The 12448-nt window shown below is 40.1% G+C and overlaps 1 protein-coding gene across 1 annotated transcript in view; it reads right to left on the reverse strand.

The window, feature by feature from the left end:
* The window catches only part of stac (SH3 and cysteine rich domain), a 70357-nt gene that overhangs the window by 13266 nt on the left and 44643 nt on the right, over window positions 1–12448 (reverse strand). The window contains exons 3-6 of the mRNA XM_060879593.1: window positions 11442–11542; window positions 4443–4524; window positions 4098–4204; window positions 176–254 (exon numbers count right to left, since the gene is read on the reverse strand). Coding sequence (XP_060735576.1) covers window positions 176–254; window positions 4098–4204; window positions 4443–4524; window positions 11442–11542 — 369 coding nt within the window. The remainder of the gene's footprint in view (window positions 1–175; window positions 255–4097; window positions 4205–4442; window positions 4525–11441; window positions 11543–12448) is intronic.

A 12448-nucleotide genomic window follows, 5' to 3' on the forward strand; every position in this document is an offset into this window, starting at 1 on the left:
AATAAGTTGTTTGTGTGTCATATATTTTAAGCTTTCTGCCGCTTTTCTGGCATTTGTTCTAGGTGATGTGGTGAAATATTCGATCGAACACTTTATTTAGATGAGTTGTGTTTACTGAATACAGGTATTTAGTTTCGGGTATTTTTATTTCTTTCTGTGGTGTTTGTGTCCTGACCGTTGTCACTGTGTTTCCTGGTGAGTTGTGCGTGACTGCAGTGGGCTGCTTCTTCAGGAACTTGAGCAAGATCGCTTGTCTGTGCAAAAGAAAGACATACACACACCCACACACACACCCACACACACACAGAAAATGCATACACACATCAAACAAATACTCCCATATAAATATAATACCTATGTACTAACATAGTAAATTATTAAATAGTATAAAATAATACTTATTTCCTAATTTTTTTAATCAAAAACGTCTTTCTAAAATCAAATTGACTCAGTGTTTATTTTATATTTATTTATTTATTTGTTTGTTTTAACTCAATTCAATTCAGTTTCATTTGTCTAGCGCTTTAAACAACAGACATTGTCTCAAAGCAGCTTTATTGAAATTTGTACTTCTTAAAAAATGTGCTGGGGAGGCGTGGCCAAAGACTATTTGTGGAATGGTGGGCGGAGCCTAGAACAAATTTGGAATGGTTCATTAATGTGTGTGTGTGTGTGTGTGTGTGTGTGTGTGTGTGTAGAGTGTGTGTGTGTGTGTGTGTGTGTGTGTGTGTGTGTGTGTGTGTGTAGAGTGTGTGTGTGTGACAGACAGACAGTAGATAGCACTTATACCAATGGACACTGTCTAGAAGAGGATTTATAGAAATTTAAAAATATAGAATTAAAATGACAAAAAAAAAAAATCTATTTATATATTTATTGCTAATGAGCATCTGTTGCCTTCAGATGTTTTATAATCATTCCATACATTACATCAGCTATATCACATCATATATCCTTATTTTGCACATACTTCCATTTTATTTACTTATATATATATATATATATATATATATATATATATATATATATATATATATATATATATTCATTTTTCCTTCGTTTTCTCTTGCTTTTATTTCACCGACCTTTTTAAAGCAGTCATTGTAAATAAATAAAAAAAAGCTCTTTATTGCAGAGCTGTTTAAATAAACACACACACACACACACACACACACACACACACACACACACAGATAAGTGCCATCATTCTCATTCCCTCCATCACTTTCACTAAGACACACACACACACACACATACACACATACACACACTCACCCTGTCTGACCCAACCAGCTGTTAAATGATCGCATAGTGTTTGCAAATGAGGCGAATCGGCAGCACTAATCCGGGAAGAGCGCTAATGGTTTGGTTACGAACGGCCTGTAAACCGACCGCATAACGACCTGAATCTTCTGCAGAAAAAGTGCAGAACATTTTGTTTTCATTTAAATGTCCTCACTTTGCTACTGAGAGAGTGTGTTTCAGGTTAATGGACTTCTTCTCTCCTTTATCCTTAAGAGAGAATGTGTGTGTGTGTGTGTGTGTGTGTGTGTTTTCTGGCCAGTCCCTCACTCACTTTACATTAGCTTTTCCTTTATGGGTAATAATCACTTTCGAGTGGCCTTATCTGAGCATCGCTGAGCTCCTAGTGAGTCTGTGTGTCTGCGCCGGTGAAAGTGAGAGTGTGTATCGTCAGAGTGTGTGTGCTGAGAGTGTGTGTGCTGAGAGTGTGTGTGGTGTGGTGTTTCTCTTCAACAACTAGCACAGCTAAATAGTTGTAAAGACTCAAAGGGCAAACAGAAATAAGGTCAGAGGCTTAAGTCCTCGAAGTCTTTGGTACTGAATTTACTCAGAAATTGTTGGTATAAGTGCAGAGTTAAACTGACTGAAAAAGAAGCACTGACTGTGTGTGTGTGTGTGTGTGTGTGTGTGTGTGTGTGTGTAGAGAAGTTTATAGAAGTTGAATAGTTTCCTAGAACAGCACGTCTTCATTAATGTAGTTAATTCCTCTTTAACTGCAGAAATCTGCTGATGATTACAATTTGTACTTATTGAAGAATGTGGTGCAGGAGGCGTGGCCAAACACTGTTTGTGAATGGTGGGCGGAGCCTATGAGAAATTAGGAATGGTTAATTGAACAGAAATAGATGCGTGTCCACGTTTGTGTGTGTGTGTGTGTGTGTGTATGTGTGGCTTGCTATTTTATGAAAAGAGAGAAAATATAAAAATAAAAGCCATCCCTCTCTCTCTCTCTCTCTCTCTCTCTCTCTCTCTCTCTCTCTCTCTTTCTCTCCATCTCTGTCCCTTAGATGTGACTTGAGTTAGAAGCAGGATGCTGGACGAAGCTGAACACGCTGTGTGATAAACGGTTCATCAGCGTTGATCATGAAGAACAAACACCTGGAGTTTAATTAAGGGCCAAATATTTCCGGTTCAGAAGATCATTAGAGATCTGATCTCTAACCACTGATCTGATAGCACTGTAACGGTGCATCAGATAACACAGAGAATGCAGCAAAAACGGCTGTTTACGTGTTTTACCGTGGTTTTATTTGTTGTGTTATTAGATATAATAAAAGAAAAGTGATTTAAGTGACTTTTGAATTGAAATTCTTCATTTAATAGATTTTATAGTGTAGCTAGACAGACAGACAGTAGATAGATAGATAGATAGATAGATAGATAGATAGATAGATAGATAGATAGATAGATAGATAGATAGATAGATAGATAGATAGATAAACAAGAGATATACATACAGTACATACATACATACAGACATACAGACACACAGACAGACAGACTAATAGACAGACAGACATATAGACATACATACAGACAGACAGACTAACAGACAGATAGACAGACAGACAGACTAATAGACAGACAGACACACAGACAGACAGACATATAGACATACATACATACAGACAGACAGACTAATAGACAGACAGACAGACAGACATACATACATACAGACAGACATATAGACATACATACAGACAGACAGACTAACAGACAGACAGACAGACACACAGACAGACTAATTGACAGACAGACATATAGACATACATACATACATACATACATACAGTACATACAGTACATACATACATACATACATACATACAGTACATACAGTACATACATACATACAGACAGACAGACACACAGACAGACTAATAGACAGTCAGACAGATAGACAGACAGACTAAAAGACATATAGACATACATACATACAGACAGACAGACAGACAGACAGACACACAGACAGACAGACAGACAGACTAATAGACAGGCAGACACACAGACAGACAGACAGACAAATAAACAGACAAACATATAGACATACATACATACATACAGACATACAGACAGACAGACAGACACACAGACAGACTAATAGACAGACAGACAGACAGACAAACACACAGACAGACAGACAGACAGTCATATAGACATACATACATACAGACAGACTAATAGACAGACATACATACAGACAGACTAATAGACAGACAGACATATAGACGTAAATACAGACAGACATACATACATACAGACAAACAGACAGACTAATAGACAGACAGACATATAGACGTAAATACAGACAGACATACATACATACAGACAGACAGACAGACTAATAGACAGACAGACAGACATATAGACATACATATACTGTATACATACATACAGACTCTTTTTGTCTCCATACAAAAAGTGTAAACATTTATAAACATGTTATTTAGATATTGTACAAGTAGTTTTTATTATTAGTGTTTATTAGCATTTATCTGTAGTTTATCTGTAAGAAGATAAAATCTAGAAGGAAACTTCAGCCTCAGCTTCAGCCTCAGTGTCAGGTTCTTGTTTATAACCTGTAGCTTACTGTTGTTAATAAGCCAAACAAGGTGTTACTATATAAAACACAGTAAAGCGTATATATACAACGTCCATAATTCTGTTTATTTATTTAGTGTACAGTAGCAGTGAATAACAGTCTTATAACCTAAATACACCTTTACTCATGTTTATTACATGCCTCAGCATTTTAAAGATTAAGAGTTTTAAGTAAAATAAAAAGGAAGTCTTACAGAGTTTCTCGGAGGCGAGTCTGAGCCACTGGCCCTCTTGGTCTTCTGAGCGAGTGACGTCCCGAACCGCAGCGCCTCGTACACCGGGTCCACCTTACTGCCGCATGCTGGGACAGGACGAGACAGGTGTCAATCAAAACCCTCACAACGTCTGGTACATCAACATTGATTCACACACATTTACACCACAGAGCTCTTGAATTCTTCGATCTGATTGGTCAGAATGATGGTGGTGATTGATTTTGTATAAGAGCAGCACAGCAAAACCTCCCGCATCACTGTTTCTATAGTAACGGCTGGTTGGCTGGGACACAGTATGAACCATCATGAAAAAGTCTCCCTTACCGATAGGCATGACCTCTTTAATGCAGCCAAACTGCTCCTGGATCAGCAGAGGAGAGCTGGAGTACCTCCTGAAGCCTTTGGGCTACACACACACACACACACACACACACACGCACACACACACACACACACAATGAGTACACACATAAATTGAAGCATTAAATCAGTATCTAAGCAACATTTCACATTCACTCAGCTCTTATTCATGTCTTAAAAATTCATAATTTATGTTTGTTTATCCATCATATTATCCATCTGGCTACTCCTCTACCAGTCTATTCAGACACTAATCCATCCATCATCCATCCAACCATTCATCCATCCATCGGTTTAACTAAACTATCCATCTTACATCCCATCTCTTTACCAGGCATACTTGTCTATAGGTCCATCCACCTATCCATAAGTCCATCCATCCATCCATCCATCCATCCATTGATCTATCCATCTATCCATGCATCCATTTATCCATCTGTTTATCAATCTGTTTATCCATCCATCTGTCTATCCACCCATCCACCTATTATCCATCCATTCATCCATTCATCCATTCATTCATCCATCCATCCATCAATCCATCCATCCATCCATCCATCCATCCATCAATCCATCCATCTATACATCCATCCATAGCATTAAGTAAAGAATGATGTGTGTGTTCAGTGTAGCACAAAGGCTGTGTTTTTCAGGCTGCTTAGGAAGCATCACACACTCAGTCAATGTGAGAAAACACCCTGTTTGTCATTCATTTTCTCTCTTACACACACACACACACAGATGCAAGATGCAGTGGCTCACTGTTAAATATTTAAACATTAGTTCCAGTTTATTTGAAAGTGTTTGACTCTGCACTCCACTGTAAAGCCTTTTAAGAGCCATTTTAATATGCATTTGGAGACTTAAATTGGACATGGATTTATTTTATTTTGTCGTCTCTTCACCTCGGATCTTCCCTGCCAGTGATGTACAGTATAGCGCTCTGTTTTATCATGTTATCAGCTTCAGGTGGCCTCCTAATAAGGAAACCTCTGTGTTATGAAACCATACATGGTGCTCTCACACACACACACACAAAGCTCTAGCCTTGCCCTTACTTGTTGTTTTGTTGCCAACTTGAAGGCCTAATCAACATCCTGCATCTGATTTGATGAACTCTTCTCTGGCCTCGAGTAAAGAGCTAAATGAAGGTTCTCAGCAGAGCCTCGAGCACCTCTTCACTCACACAGGAGGCGTGTTTAGGATGCAGCTCATTAAGGGGAATCCTTACAGAACTCCAGCTTAATGAACACAGGGACGGCTGAGTGCTGAGAGACGCTTTGGAGCGTAGACGGTATTTAAACACGATGTCTCTGCGTCGCTGCATAACTGGCTGCTCTAAAAACGGGAAATAGACTGAACAGGAAACGATCGTTAGGAAAGGGTCATTAGGAAGCAAGTCTCTGTTTAGGCTCTCTAATGACTCCTAGGCCACGGTCTGGTTCAAAACACACGCAGAACAAACCACTCTAACTTTCGCTAAAAATCAGAAACCGTTTCACCGTTTCTATAGTAACGGCTCATTCACGACGATGTGTATAACTGGTGCTTCACATAAACAGATTGGGGACAAAAAACATACTTGGTTATTTGGTTAACTTTCCTCTAAGGAGATGTTTACTGAACATTTATGGAAGGAGTCTCCAGTGTCAGAGGTAAAGTGTTTACACTGTTTTTTTCTCTAGAGAGGCCAGTGAGGAAGTTTACAACCAATATACTGTACATGGAGCTTCATTCATTCATCTTCTACCGCTTATCCGAACTACCTCGGGTCACAGGGAGCCTCAGGCGTCATTGGGCATCAAGGCAGGATACACCCTGGACGGAGTGCCAACCCATCACAGGGCACACACACACTCTCATGCACTCACACAATCACACACTACGGACAATTTTCCAGAGATGCCAATCAACCTACCATGCATGTCTTTGGACCAGGGGGGAGACCGGAGTACCCGGAGGAAACCCCCGAGGCACCGGGAGAACATGCAAACTCCACACACACAAGGCGGAGGCGGGAATTGAACCCCCAACCCTGGAGGTGTGAGGAGAACGTGCTAACCACTAAGCTACCGTGAACCCCGTCTACATGGAGGTTAACACAGGAAATTATTTTGTGGACCTTTCACAAGCTTAAATATCACAACAGATAAATAGAATAAAGTATGAATTGCTCTGTATGAAATAAAACTAGTAAGTGTCAGCAAACTGATGAAGAAGTTGTTGTATTTTCTGTAAGGAGACGTTGATATTTCTGGAAGAAGCGACTAGGTTTGGCGATGTTGAGGTTTAGAAGCGTCCACATCAGCGAGGTCAGAAAAAGTAGAGAAACTTTGAACTTTATGTAAATACAGAGCGACTACCAATGGGAGCAAAGACAGTAAAGGTCACATGATCGCACACTGTTTCAGACGCCAAATCTCCCTCCAAATGATTTTATTTTAGCGTACATAACACCTAATAAACCTCGTTACTACGGCAACCAGTAGCAAGAAATCTTACTAAAGACGTCAAAGAAGGAAAACGTAAAAACGTGTCTCCTTACCATGCTAGGTTCTGCTCATAACCCTACAAACATCATGAAGTTTTTCTTTAGTTTCTTTGACTTTTATCTGCTCACATAACACAAGAGTTTGAAGACTCCATCTGGCCTGAATGATCGCTCAAGCCAAGAGAAAATAAACTCAGATTAAAAATATCAACTCAAGCCAAGTTAAGAGACAACTGAACTCCAAGCTCGGCTCTGCTGGGAGTTCTTACTGCTTTTTTAACCCTGACGCCGTTTTCCGTGTACGCGAGCCCAAACCTCATCTCGAGTAGAAACACAGATAACAAACTCATGAACTTAGAGACATCGCCGTGATGGAAAAGATGCTATTGTTCAACAATACGCAGGGACACGGTTTATCTTTAAAACACGACACTGAAGCTTTGCTAACAGACGTGTTGATGATTTATCGAAGTTTCCTTTCCAGTGATTTTTCCCAGAAACACCTAGCATGTATGCGGATGGGAAAAAAAACATGCTTTGCATCGGCGTTATTCCTCAGAGGTTGTTTTTTCATCCACATGTTTCTATTTCGAGCTAAGATTTGTCCATGTGGAGGAATCTTTCACCTTCAGAGTCATAATTTTGACCTTGGGATAAAAAATTCCAGACATTCAGCCAGATTTTATTCATATTTCAGCCATCCTTCAGCGCTGGGTCTTTTTTAAGTTCTTCTGAGTGCTGTTTCTTCAGTGTGGATGGGTTTTTTGGGATTTTTCCATGGGAAGGTGGTTTTATTTATTTATTTATTTATTTATTTAAATGCGATTCTTTTTTTGACCTGAACCATAGTGTATTCAGACCAAAGACCTGAAAACACGTTACTATTAAACACTATTGGTTTATATTTATTATAATTATATTCTATGGTGATTTCAGCACAGGTTTATGAATCCCATCAGCCACTGCACCTAACAGAATCATGTCACATGACTGCACCTGATTCACGTTTTGCTTTAATGAGTCACGTGACAAGACGATCACGTCATAACTTTTGTCTGTCTTAGCCTCGACTCGGTGTAGTTTTTTTGCCATAATATCATACTTTATGTTTTGGTTTCCAAGGTTTATGCTGTGGGTTTTATTTGTAGTTTGTTTAAAATAAAATTAATCTGTACTTTATACGTGACACAACCTATTTGAAAGTGAAAGTGAAAGTGACGTGACATACGGCTAAGTACGGTGACCCATACTCAGAATTCGTTCTCTGCATTTAACCCATCCAAAGTGCACACACACAGCAGTGAACACACACACACTCACCGTGAACACACACCCGGAGCAGTGGGCAGCCATTTATGCTGCGGCGCCCGGGGAGCAGTTGGGACTCGAACCCACAACCTTAGGGTTAGGAGTCAAACTCTCTAACCATTAGACCACGACTTCCACGATTTCTGTTTTTTCAAGTTATCAAGCTAAATAAATATAGAAATAATTTAGAACTATTTTGTTCTTCTTCTTCTTCTTCTTCTTCTTCTCACTCACTCACTCACTCATCTTCTACCGCTTATCCGAACTACCTCGGGTCACGGGGAGCCTGTGCCTATCTCAGGCGTCATCGGGCATCAAGGCAGGATACACCCTGGACAGAGTGCCAACCCATCGCAGGGCACACACACACTCTCATTCACTCACGCAATCACACACTACGGACAAATTTCCAGAGATGCCAATCAACCTACCATGCATGTCTTTGGACCAGGGGAGGAAACCGGAGTACCCGGAGGAAACCCCCGAGGCACGGGGAGAACATGCAAACTCCACACACACAAGGCGGAGGCGGGAATCGAACCCCTAACCCTGGAGGTGTGAGGCGAACGTGCTAACCACTAAGCCACCGTGCCCCCATCTTCTTCTTCTTCTTCTTCTTCTTCGTCTATGACAGCTCAATGAACTGTCAGGTAAAATTCACCAAACTGACTGGGAAAGTTTTAAGGAACATTCCTTCCAATTTTCGGCCAACACTCTGTCGGCACAATCGGGCCAAATTTGGGCCTAATTACATTTTCCACCATGTTGGATTTTGACAAAAAAGAATTTTTTTGCTGCTACAAATGTTGTTCCATCACAGGTCTACAGTTTGTGCAGGTCGTGTGAAGGTAATTTTGGCATTGTGGCCATACAGGAGCTGAATCTCCACACTTTGGTGGAGTCGTGACTTCAGATCCACTTCAGAGACATTAAAAGACACTTCGAGGTTGAATGCATGTTTCCCAATTCCCCTTCAACACAATCCACTGTTTCTGTTAATAAACACTGTGTTATACACACACACACACACACACACACACACACACACACACACACACACACACACACACACACACAGATGAAGATCATTAGAATGCCTGCTCACACTCTGCTTCACAGAAGGAAGGAAAAGACAGAGGATGAATCACTTTTTAACACTTAATCTTCATCTAATGGAAAAAAAACAAGTGCCAGAGTTAATGTAGCTCATAACACACAAATGCACACTCAATAATAATTACAAAGCCTGTAATTAATACACACACACACACACACACACACACACGCTCTCTCTCTCTCTCTCTCTCTGTGTCTCTCCCTCTCTAATTGTTATTCTCACTCACTAACTCACTCACTCTAGATATTATCTAAAACAGAGCAGGCACACACACACACACACACACACACACACACACACACTCACTCACTCACTCACTAACTCACTCACTCTAGATATTATCTAAAACAGAGCAGGCACACACACACACACACACACACACACACACACACACACACACACACACACACTCACTCACTCACTCACTAACTCACTCACTCTAGATATTATCTAAAACAGAGCAGGCACACACACACACACACACACACACTCACTCACTAACTCACTCACTCTAGATATTACACACACACACATACTCACTCACTCACTCACTCACTCACTCTAGATATTATCTAAAACAGAGCAGGCACACACACACACACACACACACACACACACTCACTCACTCTAAATATTATCTAAAACAGAGCAGACACACACACATAAAAAGATGAACAGTCTTCTTGGCTATCATATTCAACACACAATGAGCTAAGAGTATTTGTACCCATGATGCACTGTGTTTATGAATGTAAATATGGATCTTTCTTCATACTATCAGAATATAATAATATATAACATTATTATTTTTTACATATGTATGTATCTATTGTATATACAGCATGTTTGTGTGTGTGTGTTCTGATTTGTAGAACAAGTTATGACTTCATTACCATTTTCTCCCATCAATTTAAATTCTTACAATTTAGACAGAAACCGAACACTAAAGTGAAAGAAAACGTATTAAAACTCATCCCTTTAAGTGTCACAGACTGAAGTCACTGAGGTCAGATCATTCTTACACAATCTTAGATATGATACTAAACCAGATTCCAGTCATCATCCAATCACTTATATCCAGGACACAGGCCTGATTTCTGCCTTATGAATAATTTAGACTACACAATACACCAGATCATCTTGAATATAGGAAATATAGGAATATGAATCTTTTAGGTAAAAAAAAATTATCCACCAATGAGAGAGAGAGAGAGAGAGAGAGAGAGAGAGAGAGAGAGAGAGGAAGCACGAGAGATGAGAGTGAGTCTTTCCCTGTATGTGTATGCTGACTGTAATGTAGTGTAAGTGTAAGCGTTTGTGAGAGTGTATGTGAAAATATCTGTGTGTGGCAGTGTGTGGGTGTATAAGTGTGGGTGTAAGAGCAGGTGATGGTATGAGTCGGTGTGAGAGAGTGTGTAAGAATGTGTATGAAAGTGGGTGTGATAGTGGGTATAAAAGCAAGTGGTGGTATGAGAGTGTGTATGAGAGTTTGTGTGGTGTGAGAGTTGGTGTAAGTGCAGGTGGTGGTATGAGAGTGTGTGTGAGAGTGGGTGTGAGAGTGTGTATGAGAGTGGGTATGAGAGTGAGTGAGAGAGTGTGTGTGATGTGAGTGTGGATGTAAGAGCAAATGGTGGTGTGAGTGGTGTGAGAGTGTGTGTGAGAGTGTGTGTAAGAGCAGGTAGTAGTATGAGTATATGGTGTGAGAGTGTGTGTGTGAGACAGTGTGTGTTATGAGATCATGTGTGAGAGTGTGTGTTATGAGATTGTGTGTGAGAGTGTGTGTGAGAGTGTGTGTGTTACAAGATTGTGTGTGAGAGTGTGTGTGACAGTGTGTATAAGAGCAGGTAGTGTTATGAGAGTGTGTGTGTGTGTGTGAGAGTGTGTGCGTTATGAGATCGGGTTGTAGTATGAGAGTGTGGTGTGAGAGTGTGTGAGCGAGAGGGTGTGTGACAGTGTGTGTGTTACAAGATTGTGTGTATAAGAGCAGGTAGTGTTATGAGAGTGTGTGAGTGAGAGTGTGTGTGTAACAGTGGGTGTAATCTCTTACCAGTTTGCCCATGCACCTCTGCTGCCCCACCCTGTTCAGACACTTGTGATGGATGCCCATTTTACACGCTTTGCAGCGGAGACCCAGCTTGGCGTTGGGGCCTGTCAATCACACATCAAACTCATTATCATATTTCAGGATCAAAGGCTGGGAATGTTCTAGTGGGAACACAGCAATTAGCTCACAAAACGATCAGGCGTTGGGAGCTGGAGAGAAATAAAGAACACTGCTTTAAACGCTTAAGGAATTTGAGTGAAAGACTCAAATTTCTTAACAACTTAAAAATCAGTCAATACACATATATTGGGGGGCACTTACTTTTTAACAGCATGTGACCGTGGAGCTTTTATACAGTATTTCTGAAGCTGTAACAATGCTATAGTTTTTCTATTTCTGAGGTCCACCTTGTACACAAACCTACAGCTGGTTAGGATTTACGCTAGGCATAAAAAAGTTCTACACTGTAAGGAGAATTTGTTTTAAATAAAAAAAAAAATATATAAAATATGAACAAATTAAATCTCAAATCAATCAGAAGGTAAATATAAATAAAACTGAAGACATTTATTTGTAAATTGTTAGCAGGATCACTTAAAAATCATAAAAATCTAGTTCGTATCTACAGTTCACTCCTGAGCTTACGGATGAAAACAATTCAATAACACAAACCTTGTTTAATTGGCTTCCAATCGAATAACTGATGAGTTTGTGATTGTATACTACGCTCACAGTAGGAGGTGCTTTTTCACCGATTAGCTGCAATTTTGTCATTTTCAGCTGTGAGAATTTTGCCTTTAAAGGTGGGGTGTACGTTTTTCGAGAAATGCTTCCAAAAACTGAGTCGGGCCGACGAACAAAACTAACGTGTAGCCAATGAGCAGAAAGGGGCGTGTCTTGTCGATATGCGGCGGAGATGTTCAGTGCGCATGTGTGACATTAGCAGAAAGCGGTTTTAACATTGACATGGAGGATAAAAACAAAGAAAGAAAGAGAAGAAAGGCTTACGA

This window comes from Tachysurus vachellii, chromosome 10, assembly GCF_030014155.1.
Source record: "Tachysurus vachellii isolate PV-2020 chromosome 10, HZAU_Pvac_v1, whole genome shotgun sequence".
In the NCBI taxonomy this organism is placed as follows: domain Eukaryota; kingdom Metazoa; phylum Chordata; class Actinopteri; order Siluriformes; family Bagridae; genus Tachysurus; species Tachysurus vachellii.